General features: G+C 37.4%; 2 protein-coding genes across 3 annotated transcripts in view; one reads left to right on the top strand and one right to left on the bottom strand.

The window, feature by feature from the left end:
- The window catches only part of LOC127623993 (sorting nexin-17-like), a 36,313-nt gene extending 34,191 nt beyond the window's left edge, over nt 1-2,122 (top strand). For both annotated transcript variants that reach the window (XM_052098560.1, XM_052098559.1), the window contains exon 15: nt 98-2,122. In XM_052098560.1, the coding sequence (XP_051954520.1) occupies nt 98-217 (120 nt within the window). In that variant the 3' untranslated portion in view covers nt 218-2,122. The remainder of the gene's footprint in view (nt 1-97) is intronic.
- A 2,371-nt stretch (nt 2,123-4,493) lies between these two features.
- On the bottom strand, nt 4,494-18,669 carry LOC127624212 (zinc finger protein 513-like). Its single transcript, XM_052098928.1, has 5 exons — nt 18,474-18,669; nt 18,173-18,287; nt 15,356-15,487; nt 7,241-7,927; nt 4,494-6,347 (listed from the first exon to the last, which is right to left on the bottom strand). The coding sequence occupies exons 2-5, from the start codon at nt 18,210-18,212 to the stop codon at nt 5,566-5,568; spliced, it is 1,641 nt and encodes a 546-aa protein (XP_051954888.1). The 5' UTR covers nt 18,213-18,287; nt 18,474-18,669; the 3' UTR covers nt 4,494-5,565.
- Between the last annotated feature and the right edge of the window lie 773 nt (nt 18,670-19,442).

The raw sequence follows: 19,442 nt of genomic DNA, 5'->3' as shown, positions 1-19,442 counted from the left end.
AAGTTTTAATTTCAGCCATGAATATTTATTTCAGTGCCTTACTAATTTGTACACTTTTTATGCTTCTCTCTCTTCCTTTTTGTAAATTTCTTCACAGACCAAGCTGTCCTCAGTCTCACTGAGAGGACTCAGTTCTTCCAACTCAGCTAGCGACATCAGTGGCAATGATTTCCATGGAAACTACGCCTTTGAAGGAATCGGGGACGATGACCTGTGATGGAGCCTCCCTCATAAACTGGACTCAAGTGGGGAGTGCAGAATAATTTAGCAGTTTCTCTGACTTGTAGTTTAATATGTAAAATGTTGTAACCCCTTTCAGCAAATTTTTGAAAAATTATAGGAGAGCTAAAATAAACCATATAGCTCTATTAAGCTCAGTTAAAATTGCCTTGGCCCATAAAGTACATCATTTTGATTCAAAATCTCTCATTAGTCTTATGTTGAAGTATGAAACTAAATATCTCAGTTGAGGTAAACTATAATTGGGACAATTCCAATGATTCAATTAATGCAGGGTTACAAAACTGCTTTCAAGAGAGAAATGAATTTATGCTGTGATGAATGTTCCTTCTGCAGATAGGCTCCACTGAATCATACTTCCTCACTGGAGACACAAAACTGTGCTTTTCTTTTCATATCTCATCATCGGATGGTGTGAAATTAAATTCCTGCCACCTCATTTTCTCTTGCTCATGACTGCAACTGCCTTCCAGAGAAAGATTCATACCAGCAAATTGTGTTCTTATTTTCCTTTTAAAACCGATCAAGAATATTTAATAGAGAAGTGGTTTGCTTTATATTGTGCAGTGTGCCAGTGTTTTTTCCAATTCTCTACCTATTGTGTGGTAGCTCTCTGCAACTTCCTGTTATTTTGGGAGAGGTAATTGGGAATCATGTTGCTAATTGGACCTAATGCTATTGTGAATTCATTGCAGCATCAGTGATTATTCTAGAACATGAGCAGATTGAAGATCACTCTTTATTGTGGCCTGCCTATTCTCTGCCTTACGCTGACTCAACGCCTTACAGTTCAGAATCAACTTCGCAAAATGAAAATATAATGTAGCGACAGGGACACGTTGGCTGACAGGTTCTCATATTTTGACCTCAGCTATGTCCTGAATCTTGCCTGTTTGCTGTGTTCGGCAGGCCCGCTTGCACTAGCTGAACCCATGTTTTTTTGCACAGTATTAAGAAAGGTAGATGGCTCTGGTATTTATTGAGATATTAACTGTGGGAAAACATCCTGGACCATTCTCAAGAGGTTTTTAGGACTGTCATTTGATTTTTTGTGTTTGTGTCTGTTATTTGAACAAAGTTTCTCAAAAATGCCATTGATCTCAAATGATCATTTACTAAAGCATTTTGCACACAAAAAACAAGATCATGTTTATGTCACTTTTATAAATGTACATGCAATAAAAAAAAAAATGTAAAGTATTCTAAATAATTGCTAATCACTGTATTCTGTTTTAGTATATTGTAACCAAGTATAGTTGATCAAATATATTCCAGGCTGTATAAAAAGATTAGAAACTACATGTTTACAAAAACTTGTTCAGAAAGAAGTGTTTACAAATTCCACATCTAATTTTCAATGATCATCTTAGCACAAATTATACATTTTAATTGGAAGAACACCATTCCATTTTTTTTATTATTATTTTATTTTACTAAATGCATTGTGGCAATCATCTCAGAGGACTATGATAAGGTGGTGCTTGGAAAAGGTTGTGTATCACACTTATGCTGGGGTTTTGACTGCACCGATAGTCAAGCTGAATGGAAAGGCCATATCATTCATTTTGTAGTAGCCTTCATTCCAGAGAAACATGATTCCTCCCATTCGCAGAATGTGTTAAATGCAAAGGTTATTCTAATGTTAATGTGCTGCACAGGGTGTCTGATTTATTTTTGAATTATTAAATGTAATTTGTGATTGCTGGGTTCAGTATGTTCACCAGCATATCTAGAATAAAAAAGGGTATACCATTTATACTCTTAAAATGTATACATCTCTCATAATGCTTGTCAGTATGATTTTATTTTACAAATCCTCAATCAATTGAAATGGAAAAGCTATAGAGCCATTTGGATTTCAATAAATTAAGGTGCCAAACAATGCCACTCCTTGTGTGAGGTGTTTTGTATCCTGGTCTCAGTGCCACAAACATTGTGTATTTCCATGTGTGATTTGTGACTTATGGAGCTTTTTGTTGTCACACTCATATCTATGCTTAGGATTTTGCTAGTGAAAAATTCCACTCAATACAAATCTTTTTTTTTTTTTTACATAATGCAAAAGATGACAGCCCACAAGCAGTAGGATTCAAATCTGAAACATTGAGGCAGCTGTATTAAGCCCTAAAACTGGAATTGTTCTTCAGTTATGTTGTAAAACAGGCACCGACTCGCTTAAGAAACATGATCAAAAACCCATTGTTACAATCAAACAGCATGCATATCACTGCTAGATTTGTTAGTGCTCTAGTGCTGCCTGCGGCTCTGTCTTCATTAGCATGTTTACGTGAGCTGTTCACCGCAGAGCGCGAAAAGGATTACAGCTCTCATTATAAAAGTGAGGATTACACACTGCCTGTCTCAGCATCTTAATCACATCCTGCAGATCTACATGTAATGTCTGCAACACAGTTATGTGAATAGGTGAAAAGTGAACAAGACAAAAGGACATAACTGATCTTTTTAGCACAAATGTTTTATTTTAAGATATTTAAGGCATTAATGAAACCACTGTATAATTACAGGAAAACACTTAAGCACCACACGCCTACAATATTTCTTACTTTTCAATCATGTCTTGGCAACCTGAAAGTTGTACTGCATAATAGGGTTTACGGTTACTTTTGCCCTCCAAAATTGCTAACATGATGCCACAGGTGGCAAATACATTCCAAACATACCTCAAAGATATAATATAATAAAGTAATATACAAAAATAAAAGCTATACAGGTCCTTCTCAAAAAATTAGCATATTGTGATAAAGTTCATTATTTTCCATAATGTAATGATAAAAATTAAACTTTCATATATTTTAGATTCATTGCACACCAACTGAAATATTTCAGGTCTTTTATTGTTTTAATACTGATGATTTTGGCATACAGCTCATGAAAACCCAAAATTCCTATCTCAAAAAATTAGCATATCATGAAAAGGGTCTCTAAACGAGCTATTAACCTAATCATCTGAATCAACTAATTAACTCTAAACACTTGCAAAAGATTCCTGAGGCTTTTAAAAACTCCCAGCCTGTTTCATTACTCAAAACCGCAATCATGGGTAAGACTGCCGACCTGACTGCTGTCCAGAAGGCCATCACTGACACCCTCAAGCAAGAGGGTAAGACACAGAAAGAAATTTCTGAACAAATAGGCTGTTCCCAGAGTGCTGTATCAAGGCACCTCAGTGGGAAGTCTGTGGGAAGGAAAAAGTGTGGCAAAAAACGCTGCACAACGAGAAGAGGTGACCGGACCCTGAGGAAGATTGTGGAGAAGGACCGATTCCAGACCTTGGGGACCTCTGTGGAAGCAGTGGACTGAGTCTGGAGTAGAAACATCCAGAGCCACTGTGCACAGGCACCAGAAACAGCGGCAGAAGCGCCTGACCTGGGCTACAGAGAAGCAGCACTGGACTGTTGCTCAGTGGTCCAAAGTACTTTTTCGGATGAAAGCAAATTTTGCATGTCATTCGAAATCAAGGTGCCAGAGTCTGGAGGAAGACTGGGGAGAAGGAAATGCCAAAATGCCTGAAGTCCAGTGTCAAGTACCCACAGTCAGTGATGGTCTGGGGTGCCATGTCAGCTGCTGGTGTTGGTCCACTGTGTTTTATCAAGGGCAGGGTCAATGCAGCTAGCTATCAGGAGATTTTGGAGCACTTCATGCTTCCATCTGCTGAAAAGCTTTATGGAGATGAAGATTTCATTTTTCAGCATGACCTGTCACCTGCTCACAGTTACAAAACCACTGGTAAATGGTTTACTGACCATGGTATTACTGTGCTCAATTGGCCTGCCAACTCTCCTCACCTGAACCCCATAGAGAATCTGTGGGATATTGTGAAGAGAAAGTTGAGAGACGCAAGACCCAACACTCTGGATGAGCTTAAGGCCGCTATCGAAGCATCCTGGGCCTCCATAACACCTCAGCAGTGCCACAGGCTGATTGCCTCCATGCCACGCCGCATTGAAGCAGTCATTTCTGCAAAAGGATTCCCGACCAAGTATTGAGTGCATAACTGAACATAATAATTTGAAGGTTGACTTTTTTGTATTAAAAACACTTCTTTTATTGGTCGGATGAAATATGCTAATTTTTTGAGATAGGAATTTTGGGTTTTCATGAGCTGTATGCCAAAATCATCAGTATTAAAACAATAAAAGACCTGAAATATTTCAGTTGGTGTGCAATGAATCTAAAATATATGAAAGTTTATTTTTTATCATTACATTATGGAAAATAATGAACTTTATCACAATATGCTAATTTTTTGAGAAGGACCTGTATGTTCAGCATGACACAAATATCCACAATGCACCATTTTCCTTCAAGTAAGCGCAAACAAATGACATTTCACAGTCAATTGGATAAACATGACAAAAAAGGCAACACAATCACCCAGAAATATTCAGAACAAAAAACACATTTAAAACATTAAGAAAATAATTGTGATCTATGAAGGCATTTTCCCCCCAGTAGGACTGAGAGTTAACCAAGCAGTTACCAAGGTAAACATAAGTGTACATGCAATGTCAGGCTTATAGATGAGCTCCTTTAGTACGGTAGTGGTGCAGTAGTGTGTGTTTGGCACTGATAAATGGACAGAGGTCAGGCTCAAAATGCTCTTAGAGAGCTTTGGGTAACACAAACTGCCTTTTTCAAAGGCATTAAAACATTCAAATTACTATTTAAAGTTGTGCATGACTTTGTGTAGCAGCTTCTGTATATATTCAAGAAATGGCTAAAATAATGACTTTCAAAATAATTCTGGGCACAAGGGAGATGTAGAATCACAAAGCTTACTGTTACATCTCTTATGGACGGCTGTCTTAGTATGGCACTCAATTACAAATCTCTCACTCTCCTCAACCTCTGTACATCACATTACTTCTTAAGGCTATAGTATACTCATTTTCCCCGTCCGGTATGTAAATTTCATCATCAGCACAGTCCGTGCACAGCCCAATTTTTCTAAACATACACCTAGAGTTATATAATAAAGCAGTAATAGTGCACATGCTTGGATTGCATGTACTGTATGTATGCAGGTTGTGGTCAATTAAGTACTTTAAATGACTAGAACACCTGACTGTGCAACACTTTCTGAATTTCCAAAATGTAGGATGGCATTGGAAGAGTCATTTATATTTATGAGGAAAGCATTACCTGATTGGAACCCTAACCCCACCCCTACACATAACCCTAAAAAAAAAAAATCAGGTAGCAGTTTACTCATAAATATGACCAAGTCTTTCCCTGCCATCCTACATTTCCAGAATCTTCAGGCGGTATTCAGAAAAAAAAACGATGTATACCCAAGCCTTAAAGCTACACCTCTTCCTCATCATCCACCTCTTCTTCATTTCCAGGCATCGGAATTTTAACCCAGCCATCCGTAGCGAGGCTGTGCTTCTTCTGGTGTCGTTTGTAGTTATCCCAGTGGCCTGTGGTGTAGCCACACTCTTGGCACTTATGGGGCTTCTCCCCCGTGTGACGCAACATGTGGCGTTTCAGGTTCATACTCTGGTTGCAACTGTAGCTGCAGATTGCACACTGAAATGGTTTGGCACCTGAATGAACCCGCTGGTGCCTCTTGAGATTAGCCAGGTTCCCACAGGCATAGTCACACAGGTGGCATTTGTAGGGTTTTTCGCCAGTGTGTACTCGATGGTGTCGCTTTAGGTTGTCAAAGTGAGCGGAGGCATAGTCGCATTGAGGGCACTTATATGGCTTCTCTCCACTGTGGGTCTTCATGTGGCGGGCCAGGTGATTTGGGTAATGGGTAAGGAATGGGCAGGTGGCACAGGTGTAGACTTTGTCCCCTCGCTCTGTGGGGCAGCCTGTTGTGTCTTTAGTCAGCATTTCTAGTGTGCACTTGGCACAAATTTGGGCTGAGGATCCATCCTCATCATCCAGGGCCATGCCACACAGCCGGCAGGTGAAGGGGAAGAACATAGGGGGTTGGGTGGATGGTTCAGAAGCAGCCTTTCCTGACTGCAACACTGCTGATGATGATGATTGCTGAGCCGACCTGAGGCCATCAAAAGTCTGCAAGAAGATCCCATCCCGTCCCATGTGGGGACGCGAGTCAGACTGTACAGCATCTGCAACTGAAGGACATTTAGTTATGACTCACTGTGAAACTCTCTATTTGGCCACATTTACACCTGGTATTAAGATGCAACTTGGGTGAGCGGATCACAAGAGGTCCGCCCAGACAGAACGTCTTTGACACCCTGTTCTAACACGGGTCTCAAACGTGTCTACTTTGGCCACATGTGATCAGATTTCAAAGGGAGAGTCTGTGATTTTGAAACTAAATACATAATTTACCGCATATGTGTGATTACACATTGAAAAAAAATATATCACTGTTTCTGACAAATATACTTGGATTTTAAGATATTTATATAAATGTGATGTTTAGAGAATTATCAGTTATTATAGTCGTGGCCTGATATTGAGCCAACTATAGATATGCATGATTCACATGATCTCTCCATCCAGCCATCATCTTCTGCTTATCCGCGTCTGGGTCGCATTGGTATCAGACTAAGCATTGCAGCCCATACGTCCTTTTCCCTGACCACATCCTTCTGCTCTTCCTGGCAGATCCCAAGGCATTCCCAGGTCAGTCGAGAGATATAATTCTTCCACTGTGTTCTAGTTCTGTCTCCTCCCAGTTGGAAATGCCTATAAATCATCCACAGGAATGATGGAGGAGCAGCGGCTCTACACCAAGCCTCTCCCTCGATATCAGAGCGTCACACCCCATCCCTTAGGGTGAGCCGACCGAGCAACCATGCGAAGAAAGCTCATTTTGGCTCTTTCGGTCACTACCCAAATCTCATGACCATTGGTGAAGGTTAAAACATACATCGACTGGTAAATTGAGAGCTTTGCCTATAGATTCAGTTCCCTTTTTACAACCAAACAGATATATTTATACCAGGTGTAAATTAGATATTTGATTTTCTTTCCTGGGGACAAATCAAAAGCTTACCTTCACTGGGTGCAAGAGCCACTTCCTTTTCTTTCTGACCGACAGCAGTGCAGTTTAAACTGTTGACTCTCATTGGCGGAGGACCACTTTGAGCAGGGCTTGCAGCTGCATGCATCCGTTGGTGCCTCTTCAGGTTTCCTAAAGAAGAGCATGCAAAAGTGCAGTTGTTGCACTTATAGGGCTTTTCCCCTGTGTGTATGCGCAAATGTCTTTTCAGGTTCACCAGTTGTGCCGACGCGTAAGAGCACAAAGGACACCCATAGGGCTTTTCGCCGTTGTGTGTCTTCATGTGCCTTTTAACATGGTTAGTGTAGCGTGACGTGAAACCACAAAGTTTGCATGAATGGAGCTTCAGGGAACCGTCCTTGCCACAAGCACTCTCATTTCCTCCCCTTCTAGACTCGGCATATAAGCCTAAGCCTGAGCAAAGTTTCCTCTCTTCCACAACGCCTTTGCAGCAGCGAATGCAGTAGGGCCCCACCAAGTCAATGCTGGGTCCCAGAGGGTCATCCAGGAGCTGACCACAGCCCCTGCAAGAGAGGTAAGAGGGAAAGGCAGACTCAGAAACCCTCTCTTCACGCTCGCTTTCGGTCATGCGCAGGTCGTCAGCGTCACTCTCCATACTAAGGCGGCTAAAGGGGGAGCTCTCCTCGTCTCCCAGGGGGAAGCCCGACAGACTGATGTCAGCTGTACAGGACCAGTAAAAAACACACAGGATACTGCATTATATTATGCAGCTGTATGTATACAGTATATACAGTGTAATATACAATAGTGTACTTTAATCAGCCAATGAATTTCTGTTTTTTTTTTTGGTATGTTTGCACATGTCAGATTGCAGTATATATATATACCTCACACGAGCAAGAGTGCGATACAGCCCTACATCAGCACTGCCATGATTCGGCCACAGGTTGAGTGCCCATGGCTGGATTATGACTAGCAAGTGCCCCGGGGCCAGTTTTCTTTTAAAGTTGAGATCTATGCAATCTATTTTCATTTATCTAAGTCACTTTTAATACCTGTTCTGTTATTTACAGTCAGATTAATTCAAACACACAGCACGAATGTGGTAAAGAAACCGCTCAACCGGATCACATTTGATGAACAGCCACTGTTCTTAAAGTACCATTTTAATGTTTGTTATACATAATGTAAACTCAATGTCAATATTACAAATTATGCATATATTTACTGGGGCCATTACAAATTATGAAATATTTTAACTTCCATCAAACACGTTAAATATTGAAGCATTTAACAAAAACAGAAGGCTCCTACAGTATCTACGCATGTGTTTGATGAAATTCAGCAAAGAGTTCAGGCAGTTCTGGCTCACGCTGCTATATCTTTTCTGACTCATCTGAATGATAAGTATTGTAAGATTGGTATGGTTAAGGAGTTGCTCAAAAACTGTAACTGGAAACAGAAAGGCAAATGGGTCCTATAAGAGGGCTGGGGGCCCTAATAGTTACAGGGACCTGTTGAGGGGGCCTTGAATAAGATGTGGCCCATATATTTACAACCTGATCTCAGTGAAAACATGTCTCTATATACATTTTTGCAAAAATTGTTATTCTTGTTTCCTGCAGTTTCCTGTAGTATACAATTTCCTGCGGTTTCCAGGATAAATGAACACTAGAGGCATTACATCAACTGTGTATTTTATTCACTTTCAAATCATGACTTAAATGGCTGATTATGACTTTATATATACATATTTTTCTCTCTATAACTCAGACCATGCTATTTTATGATCTCTACATACATTTACTCAAATACTGATACTCAAATAAAATAATTGAAACTCAAACATCTTTTGAAAAACAACACATTTGAATGCCTTTATTAAAAACTCACCTACATATATACACATTCCAGCATGCAGTAGCTCACCTGATAGGGTGTTGGACAGATTCAGAGGACAGCGGTTCAAGTCCAGCCATAAATTCAATCTGACACGTGACTCATAGTCATAGAAGCAGCACGAAATGGGATGGTTGCTTCAGAAAAATATATATTTTTTTCATTTCGCCTCTGCATTTAAAAATTAACCTTTAGATTAAGGCATTGAGAAGGTAAGAATGTCTTTTTTTAAACTTCTCATATATACAGTATTTTAAACCACTATTGGTTATTTTCAGGATAAATGTTCATATAAAAGAAAATCACCTGAATACTGTGTCTAAATATGACACCATTTTACTTGATTTTGGGCGACAAGCTGGACATTTCACTGAAAACCTGCAGCAAAACGTGATATACAGCACATCAATTTTGAATTGAAAAAATGTCATGCACACGGAGATTTAATTAGACCAGGCTGCATATGCTTAAGTATGCAGCCTGGTCTCATGAAATTTCCATGTGCATGACATTTTTGCAATTCAAAATTGATGTGCTGTATATAAACATTTGTTTATAGTCGTAGTCAAGGGCCCCATTGGCCTGCTCCGTAATTCACCAATTGCGAGTGAGGTAGGTAATCACAGCAGTGCTGATTTAGGGCCATAGTATGATTGTGAGTCTGATATTGCTTATATACAACAGATCAATGAGCAAGTACATTTAAAACAATGTGGAAAAACCAAGTACCAAATGATGTTTCCAAGCCTCTAAAAAAACGTCACTTTAGAACTAGTATCACAGCTTGGGCTGTATCTAACAAGTTATTGGAGAAACAAGGATGGATGGATGGATGTGTGTGTGTGTGAGAGAGAGAGCACGTGTGCAATCGCCTGCGTCTGTTGCCACTCCCAAGCAGAGATGCTGTAGTGTGTTAGTAAGCTTTCTGAAGATAAATAAATTTTTACCTATTTTTTTCTGTGGAAAAATAGCTGTCCAAGCATTTACATTTATGCATTTGGCAGACGCTTTTATCCAAAGTGACTTACAGTGCAATTATTACAGGGACAATCCCCCCGGAACAACCTGGAGTTAAGTGCCTTGCTCAAGGACACAATGGTGGTGGCCGTGGGGTTAGAACCTGTGACCTTCTGATTAGCAGCCCTGTGCTTTATTCACTACGCCACCACTCCACTCAAGCAGGGTATTCTTCCCTATTTTGCGCTAGCCGGTGGGCAAAAGTAATTCACTAACCACTTCTTTCCTGAATGCGGAAGTGTTCCATGATTCGACTGTTTTCAATTTCTGGTCTCCAATGTTTTCACTCGCATCGGCGTAAAATCTTAGCAGGTTGTGTAATGTTTCAGGTATTACATTTGTAAACATTTTCAAAGAAACATGCTTATACTTCAGAGTCGAGATGACCATTTATTTAAAGACAGTGCTTCACCGGAGCGTGTATGACATGAAGCGATGGTCCGAGTTCAGTTACCTTGATATCATTAATTATTCTGAGTTGTTATGGCAGCCAAGTTGAGCCTGAAATAAATTTTTACTCTAAGTAACACTTACAATTTTTTGGTTGTAATTTCTCATTTTGGCAGTTTTTTTCTTAGAGCTTCGAGACCAAAAATAGAAAAAAGGCAATTAGAATCATAATGGCACCGCCCAGTGGTTGCTCAGCAAAACTGTGGTTAGAAATCGCAATGCCCTCCACCATTTTAACAGTATGTCCTCTCCAATGTGGAAACTCCGGTAAGAGGTAAGCTCCTTGAATTTGTGTAATTAATCAGTTTGTTGTGTCTCTCAGCTGTGATGCTGAAGTTGTTAGTTTAAAGCTGTTTTTCCCAACTTTAGTAGTGTAGTAGTAATCCGAGAGATCATGGAGTGCTGATGAATGAAAATACTGACTGACTGGCGATGCACGTCAACTTAGCTAACGCATTTACACACAATAATGTCTTTTGCTGCCACCTGCTGGCTAAAATCTGCAATGTCACAAAAATAAATGTTAAGAGACACATCCAGCTTTTTATACATCTGCACTGATCTTACACTTGAGTTTAGAACAGCACAAACACAAGAAGAGTGATACAAACAGTGAAGCATGTTCTGACACATCAGTATTCATGGAACTTCTTTCGTCCAATCAGATTCGAGGACCGGAACTAACTGTTTTGTGTGTACACACACACACACACACACACACACACACACACACACACACACACACACACACACACGCGTATACATATATATATACACATATACATTGACACACACACACACACCGATCAGCCATAAAATTAAAACCACCTGCCTAATATTGTGTAGGTCCCCCACGTGCCACCAAAACAGCAACATCTCAGAATAGCATTCTGAGAAGCTATTCTTCTCACCACAATTGTACAGAGCGGTTATCTGAGTTACCGTAGACTTTGCCAGCTCAAACCAGTCCTGCCATTCTCTGTTGACCTCTCTCATCATGTTTTTTGTTTTTGGCACAATTGGGAGTAAATTCTAGAGACTGTTTTGTGTGAAAATCCCAGGAGATCAACAGTTACAGAAATATTCAAACCAGCCTGTCTATATATATATATATATATATATATACACACACTGGTGGCCAAAAAGTTTGAATAATTAACAAATTTTGCTGTTTTGGAAGGAAATTGGTTCTTTAATTCACTGAAGTGGCATTCGACTGATCACAAAGTATAGTCAGGACATTACTGATGAAAAACAGCACCATCACTATTTGAGAAGACATTTTAGATCAAATCTAGATAGGTCCCATTTCCAGCAGCCATCACTCCAACACATTATCCTTGAGTAAACATGATAAATTGCCAATTTGGTACAAGAAAATCACTTGTCATTATATCAAACACTGCTAAAAGTGATTTGGTTCTTTAAATGAAGCTTAACGTTGTCATTTTGTTTGTTTTTGAGTAGTTAGAGTATGCAATAGACAGGAACATCTTAAGGTCAATATTAGGTCAAAATGGCAAAAAAATGAACAGCTTTTTCTAGAAACTCGTCAGTTAATCATTGTATTGAGGAAGGAAGGCTTGATGCTTCCTTCAATTTCAATGCTTGAAATTGCCAAAAAAACTGAAGATTTCATACACAGATGTACACTACAGTCTTCAAAGACAAAGGACAACTGGCTCTAACAAGGACAGAAAGAGATGTTGGAAGCCCAGATGTACAACTAAACAAGAGGATAAGTACATCAAAGTCTCTAGTTTGAGAAATAGACACCTCACATGTCCTCAGCTGACAGCTTCATTTAATTCTACACGCTCAACACCAGTTTCATGTACAACCGTAAAGAGAAGACCTTATGGGAAGAATTGCAAAGAAAGCAACTTTTGAAACAGAAAAACAAAAAGAAAAGGTTAGAGTGGGCAAAGAAACACAGACATAGGACCTAACCCTAATTACAAAAGAGTGTTATGGATCTTAACCCCATTGAGCTTTTGTGGGATCAGCTAGACTGTAAGGTGCGTGTGAAAAGTGCCCGACAAGACAGCCACATCTCTGGCAAGTGCTACAGGAAGCGTGAGGTGAAATGTCACCTGAGTATCTGAACAAACTGACAGCTAGATAGAATGTCAAGGATCTGCAAATCTGTCATTGCTGCATTTGGAGGATTTTTTTATGCCACTTTGGTGAATAAAAGTACCAATGTCTTTCCATAAGAGCAAAATCTGTACAGTATTCCAAACTTTTGACTGCCAAATATAATATATATATATATATATATATATATATATATATATATATATATATATATATATATATATATATATATATATATGTTTTCTGACATCTGACATGTGCAAACATACAGAAAAAAAAAACAGCAATTCATGGGCTGATAAAAAAGTATACTATTACAATACATATAAAATAAAGCTGATCGTAACTGTTGTATATTATTGGTACTAGTCCCTGACTATGCATTAAAGGTTTAAACAAATACAAACAAACACAGAATATAGGTTAAAAAAAAACTTAAAGATAACATGTACCGCACCAAGATTTAAAAGGATAGTTCACCCCAAAATGAAAATTCTGTCATCACTTAATCAAGTACATGTTGTTCCAAACATTTCTGACCTTTTTTTTCTGCCTTCTGTGGAACACACAAGAAGATATTAGGCCGAATTTTTTAAACACCATTCACTTACATTGTATGGAAAAAGAAAGTGAAATGGTGAATGGCATGATCATACTGCCTAACATCTCCTTGTGAGTTCCATGGAAGAAAGTAAGTTATACAGGTATGGAACAACATAAGTATCAGTAAATGAGAACAGTATTTACATTTTTTGGGTGAACTATCCCTTTAAGTGCCTCTAAGAAGCAAAACAACTTGGGAAGAGCAGAAACGCAGCACAATAATTGAAAATATATAGTATTAATACTTACCAAATAAGCCAGTGATTTATTTTTTTTTTTTTTTTTGCAGCGTTAGGTAAATTCTGATATATATATATATAAAAAAAAGTTGGTAACTGAACAAAGAAACAAGGCTGCTATGTTTCTGCAAAATGTCGTTTTCCTTCTGCAAGATCCTCGTACATTTAGAAATGTGTGAATCTGAAGCCTGAGCGGGCCTTTATATTGGCCAGTTCAGAAACCCCAGAAACAGCCTAATGATAATGATGATGATTATAATGGCCCTGCTGCTGCTGCTGCTGATGATGATGACAACTATGATAAAGACCCTGAGAGGAGATGATGATGATGATGATGATGATGATGAGGAGGATGATGATGATGATGATGATTATTACTAAATGCCTTACTATAATGTGTCCTTGATGGTGATGGCTGTCTTGATGACCCCCTTATATACAGTAATAGTTGTGGCACACTGTATATTTTCCCTGGTTTGCCATTTTCAAACGGTGTGTACTGTCAGAATGCCAAAACCAGAGAAATGTTCCTGGGCAGTGGGCTCACATCCCCATATGTACATGAAACATCACACTGCTTGCCAACAGAAAGAAAGCTTTACATCTGCATAAATGCCCTAACATTAAACATGCATCTTTGCAGATAATGCTCCTTCCCATATTGAGCACATGTGGTGCTTTACAAAAGACATTAAACAAACACTTGTTTTTAAATCATCAAAATATGCCTTTAGCCATCACATAATGGTCCTTAAGCAGTGGGAGTTCACAGGTCTGCTAACCCACTCAACGATAATGATATTGGTTGTAGCATAACCACTAGAAGTAGCAAACATCAAATTGATCTAAATTATATATTGAAGCATAATGTTTTATAAAATCCTCATAATAATTTAATATATTTGGCAGTATAGTGATGCAATACCTAAGCAATTCATAACCAACCTGGCTCCTGCCTGAAGTAGGATATAAAAACAAATGGGTCTGTGCTGGATATACCATACTGACTTTCCCCTGTTAAACAGGATGTTTTTTATGAACACCAGACAGGAGAAGCAAACAATTATTCTTGTGTTGGTTGGTTGTAATTTTTTTTTTTTCCAATGATAAAATACTTTCTTCTATCCCAGCTTAATATGCAGAGACAATACAGTATGTCTTTTGCAAACTACTGTATAAGTCATTCATAAGTTGATTTCCCAGAAAAGTATAAATACTGCAATCAAAACAAGTCTCCATTAAATTGAACTAAGAGGGTCAATAACAGCTGAACATATATAATGAAATATCTGTGATTTGGATATTGCTTGCAAAATGTTTTATTTCATCACAATAAATGGCTACTTTTGAATAGCCATCAAAGGAGAAACAGATGGGTGAGAATCAGATCCCTTCCACATTCTTCTTGTTGTGTTTTAGGTGATTCACAATTTTATGTATACTGCCCCCTACTAGGCAGGGGGAAGAATTTCAAGCAGAAAATGACAAATATTGATCCGTTTCTCAACCACACCTATCATTTCACTTCTGAAAATATGGATTTAACCACTGGAGTTGTACGGATAACTTTTATGATGTCTCCATGTGCTTTTTGGAGCGTCAACATTTTGGCACCAATTCACTTATGGACCGACAGAGCTAAAATATTCTTCTGAAAATCCTAATTTGTGTTCTGCAGACGAAAGAAAGTCCAACACATCTGGGATGGCATGACGGTGAGTAAATTAGATAATTTTCATTTTTGGGTGAACTATTCCCTTAACACACATTTGACTACCATGAACCAACCATACATTCAATCCACATTGTTTAAATGCTGGGCTTAAAGGCTCATTTAACTCACCTGAGAACTTTTCAAGGCCTATGATGTTGTCATTGTCAGGATCTGAGTACTCCAGTGCCTGTCCCAGCAGAAAGTCACTCTCAAAGGTAAGGCTTGCTGGATGTACAGTGCCTAAGCCATATTCAGAATCCACTGAAAAGAAAGAGTTAAGTTTAAAAACAGTAGCTGTAAGCCTCATAAGAGTTCAATTAGATGCCTGCATGTTTTTTTTAGCATGCATGTTTATTGGTGATACAGGCTTTTTGTTTACTGTAATTTACTGCCATCTATTGGGTGAAAAGGAAAATAACACCAACATGAAAACAATCATCTTGAGGAGGTAGAAGAATCTATTACCACTCAGCTTGTTTGACCATTCCATATAAAAAGTCAACCACTTGTCAACCAAACATATGTAGAACACATATTACTTCATAAAATATTGCCGTTTTGCATATAGAAAAGAAGGTAGAAGATATTCAAAATTGGGTTATTATATTATTGAAGAAAATCACCATTGATTCCCAGGATGTTCAAGATGTATCATCAATACTGTTAATGTAATGAGTGATAAAACAGCTAAACTCAGAGACTCAAGCATTGACATCGATTATGCATTTTGTTTTTATCCTCCTTGAAAGTGTTTTTAAGAAGGCACTGATTATAAAGATTTACAATTTTAAGCATATACAGCAGCTGTGACATCAATATAACTTTTCCCCCACAAAAACTGTGATTGTGATACAGTTCAGAGTTTTAGCCACTTTTTAATTACTTTAAATAATAATAAGTTTTATTTAATTGCTTTAACATTACAACTATGCTACACTGGGTCTCTGAGGAATGGGATTTTAATTTCATGTAATAATATGGCTTCATTATATATATATATATATATATATATACACTGTAGATCACACACTACCGGTCAAAAGTTTTTAAACACTTACTCATTCCTTTATAAGATTTTGTTTTCTCCACATTTTAGAATAATAGTAAAGTCATCAACTACGGAATAACATAAATGGAACTATGGGAATTATGTTGTGACTAAACAAAATCCAAAATAAATCAAATCTGTGTTATATTTTAGCATCTTCATATTAGTCACCCTTTGCCTAGAATTTGCAGACATGTACTCTTTACATTTTCTCAACCAACTTCTTGAGGAATCACCCTGCGATGCTTTTTAAACAGTATTGAAGGAGTTCCCATCTATGTTGGGCACTTATTGGCTGCTTTTCTTTATTATTTGGTCCAAGTCATCAATTTCAAAAACTTTTTTTTATTTTTTATAAAATGTTTGTTTTATAATGAAATAAATTAATATGGTGGCACAATTATATTTCTGTCTACAATACTAATTTCAAACATTTAAGCATATGCCTTCAGTTTGTCCAGATACACAGGTGACATTTCACCTCACACTTCCTGTAGCACTTGCCATAGATGTTTCTGTCTTGTCGGGCACTTTTCTCACGCACCTCACAGTCTGATCCCACAAAAGCTCACTGGGGTTATGATCTGTTGTCCAATGTCTGTGTTTCTTTGCCCACTCAAACCTTTTCTTTTTATTTTTCTGTTTCAAAAGTGGCTTTTTCTTTGCAATTCTTCCCATAAGGTCTTCTCTTTACTGTTGTACATGAAACTGGTGTTGAGCGTGTAGAATTCAATGAAGCTGTCAGCTGAGGACATGTGAGGTGTCTATATCTCAAACTAGAGACTCTGATGTACTTATCCTCTTGTTTAGTTGTACATCTGGCGTTCCACATCTCTTTCTGTCCTTGTTAAAGCCAGTTGTCCTTTGTCTTTGAAGACTGTAGTGTGCACCATTGTATGAAATCTTCAGTTTTTTGGCAATTTCAAGCATTGTATAGCCTTCATTCCTCAAATCAATGATCGACTGACGAGTTTCTAGAAAAAGCTGTTCTTTTTTTGCCATTTTGACCTAATATTGACCTTAAGACATGCCTGTCTATTGCATACTGTAACTACTCAAAAACAAACAAAGTGACAATGTTAAGGTTCATTTAACGAACAAAATCACTTTTAGCAGTGTTTGATATAATGACAAGTGATTTTCTTGTAACAAATTGACAATTTATCATGTTTACTCAAGGATAATGTGTTGGAGTGATGGCTGCTGGAAATGGGGAATGTATAGATTTGATCAAAAATGACTTTTTTCAAATAGTGTATATATATATATATATACACACACTGTATATACAGTACTGCACAAAAGTCTTAGGTGCATTATATTTTTCTCAATAACTTTTGTCTTAACGTTTGTCAGTTATTTTATATATATATTCTGCTTTTAGTTTCTCATTGCAAATAGAATTCAATAGAAGAATTACAAGGAGAAGATGGTATGGACCCCACAGAGCCCAGATCTCAACATCATTGAGATGCAACTGAGACGCATCCTAAATGGATAGAAGAACTGTGGTGATTTCTCCAAGAAGCTGAGAACATCCTATCTTCCAACAACCAAAAAAAAACTGTTTTTCTTTTTTTATGTTAACTGGACTTTGTATGATGTTAACTGATAAATAAAAACTATTTTTGAAGACATCCTCTATTCAACATTTTTCACAAGTGCCTAAATCTTTTGCACAGTACTGATATATATATATATATATATAGAGAGAGAGAGAGAGAGAGAGAGAGAGAGAGAGAGAGAGAGAGAGAGAGAGAGACATACAATTTTACTTTTTCCTCAATTCTAATGGCAAATGACACTTGTGAACAAAACCAATTTCTATAATTTGTCTGAATTAGATAACATAATTTTAAATGGTACAGATGACAATATTAGGACAAAAAACATCTTACACTTTACAGGTTGTGGATTCTGCTGTTTTCTTCTTGGCATCTTCCAGACAGCCTTTATAATTAGCAACCTCCTCTGGATTCCCTTGTAAATGACCAACTCATTCTTCAAAGTAGCCTTTTAAAGCGTTGGAAAGACACACGTGGAAAATGACAAGCATGTCAGCACAATCAATTGTACAGTTAAACAGCGCATCTGTGGGGCTAACATGCAAATCTTACAGTATCCTTTAAGATTAATAAGAATCTAAATATCTAAATACTCAAGCTACAATGTCAAGCTCAGCAGTTGTCTTAAATATACCTCCTCTCTCTGCCTGACACGTCAAATAACGCTTCTCATCGAGGCAAAAGAGCGACGTTTAACAGTGCACTACTGCTCGCAATCCACCATTCCAGAAGACATCGACCACAAAGACAAACAATTAATGTTTTTTTTTTTTTCATAACTTAATTGATTTCCAAATTGCCATTGTATACATTTTTCTTCCGCTACACTACGTATATCCGTTTCCTTCTGTTACGTATTTCCGGGTCTTTTAAATAATTATTTTAGAATTTTCTTTTATGAAATAATTGTCCGATAAGGCAACTAAAATAAAGAAGAGTCTAGTGTTATATTTAGGATTTATTGGATTAAGTTTGAATGCATCAATGGCAAATAATAATAATAATAATAATAATAATAGGCTAATAATATATTATTATTATTATTATTAATACCGTGTAATGATTATGATAAAAGGAAGAAGAATGTTGTTGTTTGGGGAGTGGTTTATTTGGAAGTTTTTTTGTTTATTTGTTTTTTACCTTTTCTCCACATTGTTTGTGGCAAAAGAATAACGTACTATATTATAACAATCAATATCATTATTATTATTAATTAATTAATTATTATTATATTGTTGTTGTTATATCATAATTGTTGTAGAACCATTACCAATTGATCTTAACACATAGGCCTATTACAATAATATCATATTTTTAATATTATATAATATTAATACAATAATAATATATATTAAAATATAATAATAATCACAATGTTCGTGCCGTAAGGAGAATGTACTATATTACGACAATTGATAAACAGTTTTTCTCTGTACAGGCCATTGTAACTGCTATCTCAAATGACATATTTCTTACATAATGTGGTATTATTACATTGTTATATAATGTCGTTATGTTGATCTCTTTCTTTTGCTGGTCCATAGGTCCCACTCAACATTATTCAGTGCCTATCACTGGGGTCCGAATGACAGTTTTACTCTGT

Source organism: Xyrauchen texanus, chromosome 30 (assembly GCF_025860055.1).
Source record: "Xyrauchen texanus isolate HMW12.3.18 chromosome 30, RBS_HiC_50CHRs, whole genome shotgun sequence".
Classification (NCBI taxonomy): Eukaryota; Metazoa; Chordata; class Actinopteri; order Cypriniformes; family Catostomidae; genus Xyrauchen; species Xyrauchen texanus.
Note: the sequence above shows the minus strand (reverse complement) of the source record. Positions and strands in the feature narration are given on the sequence as shown.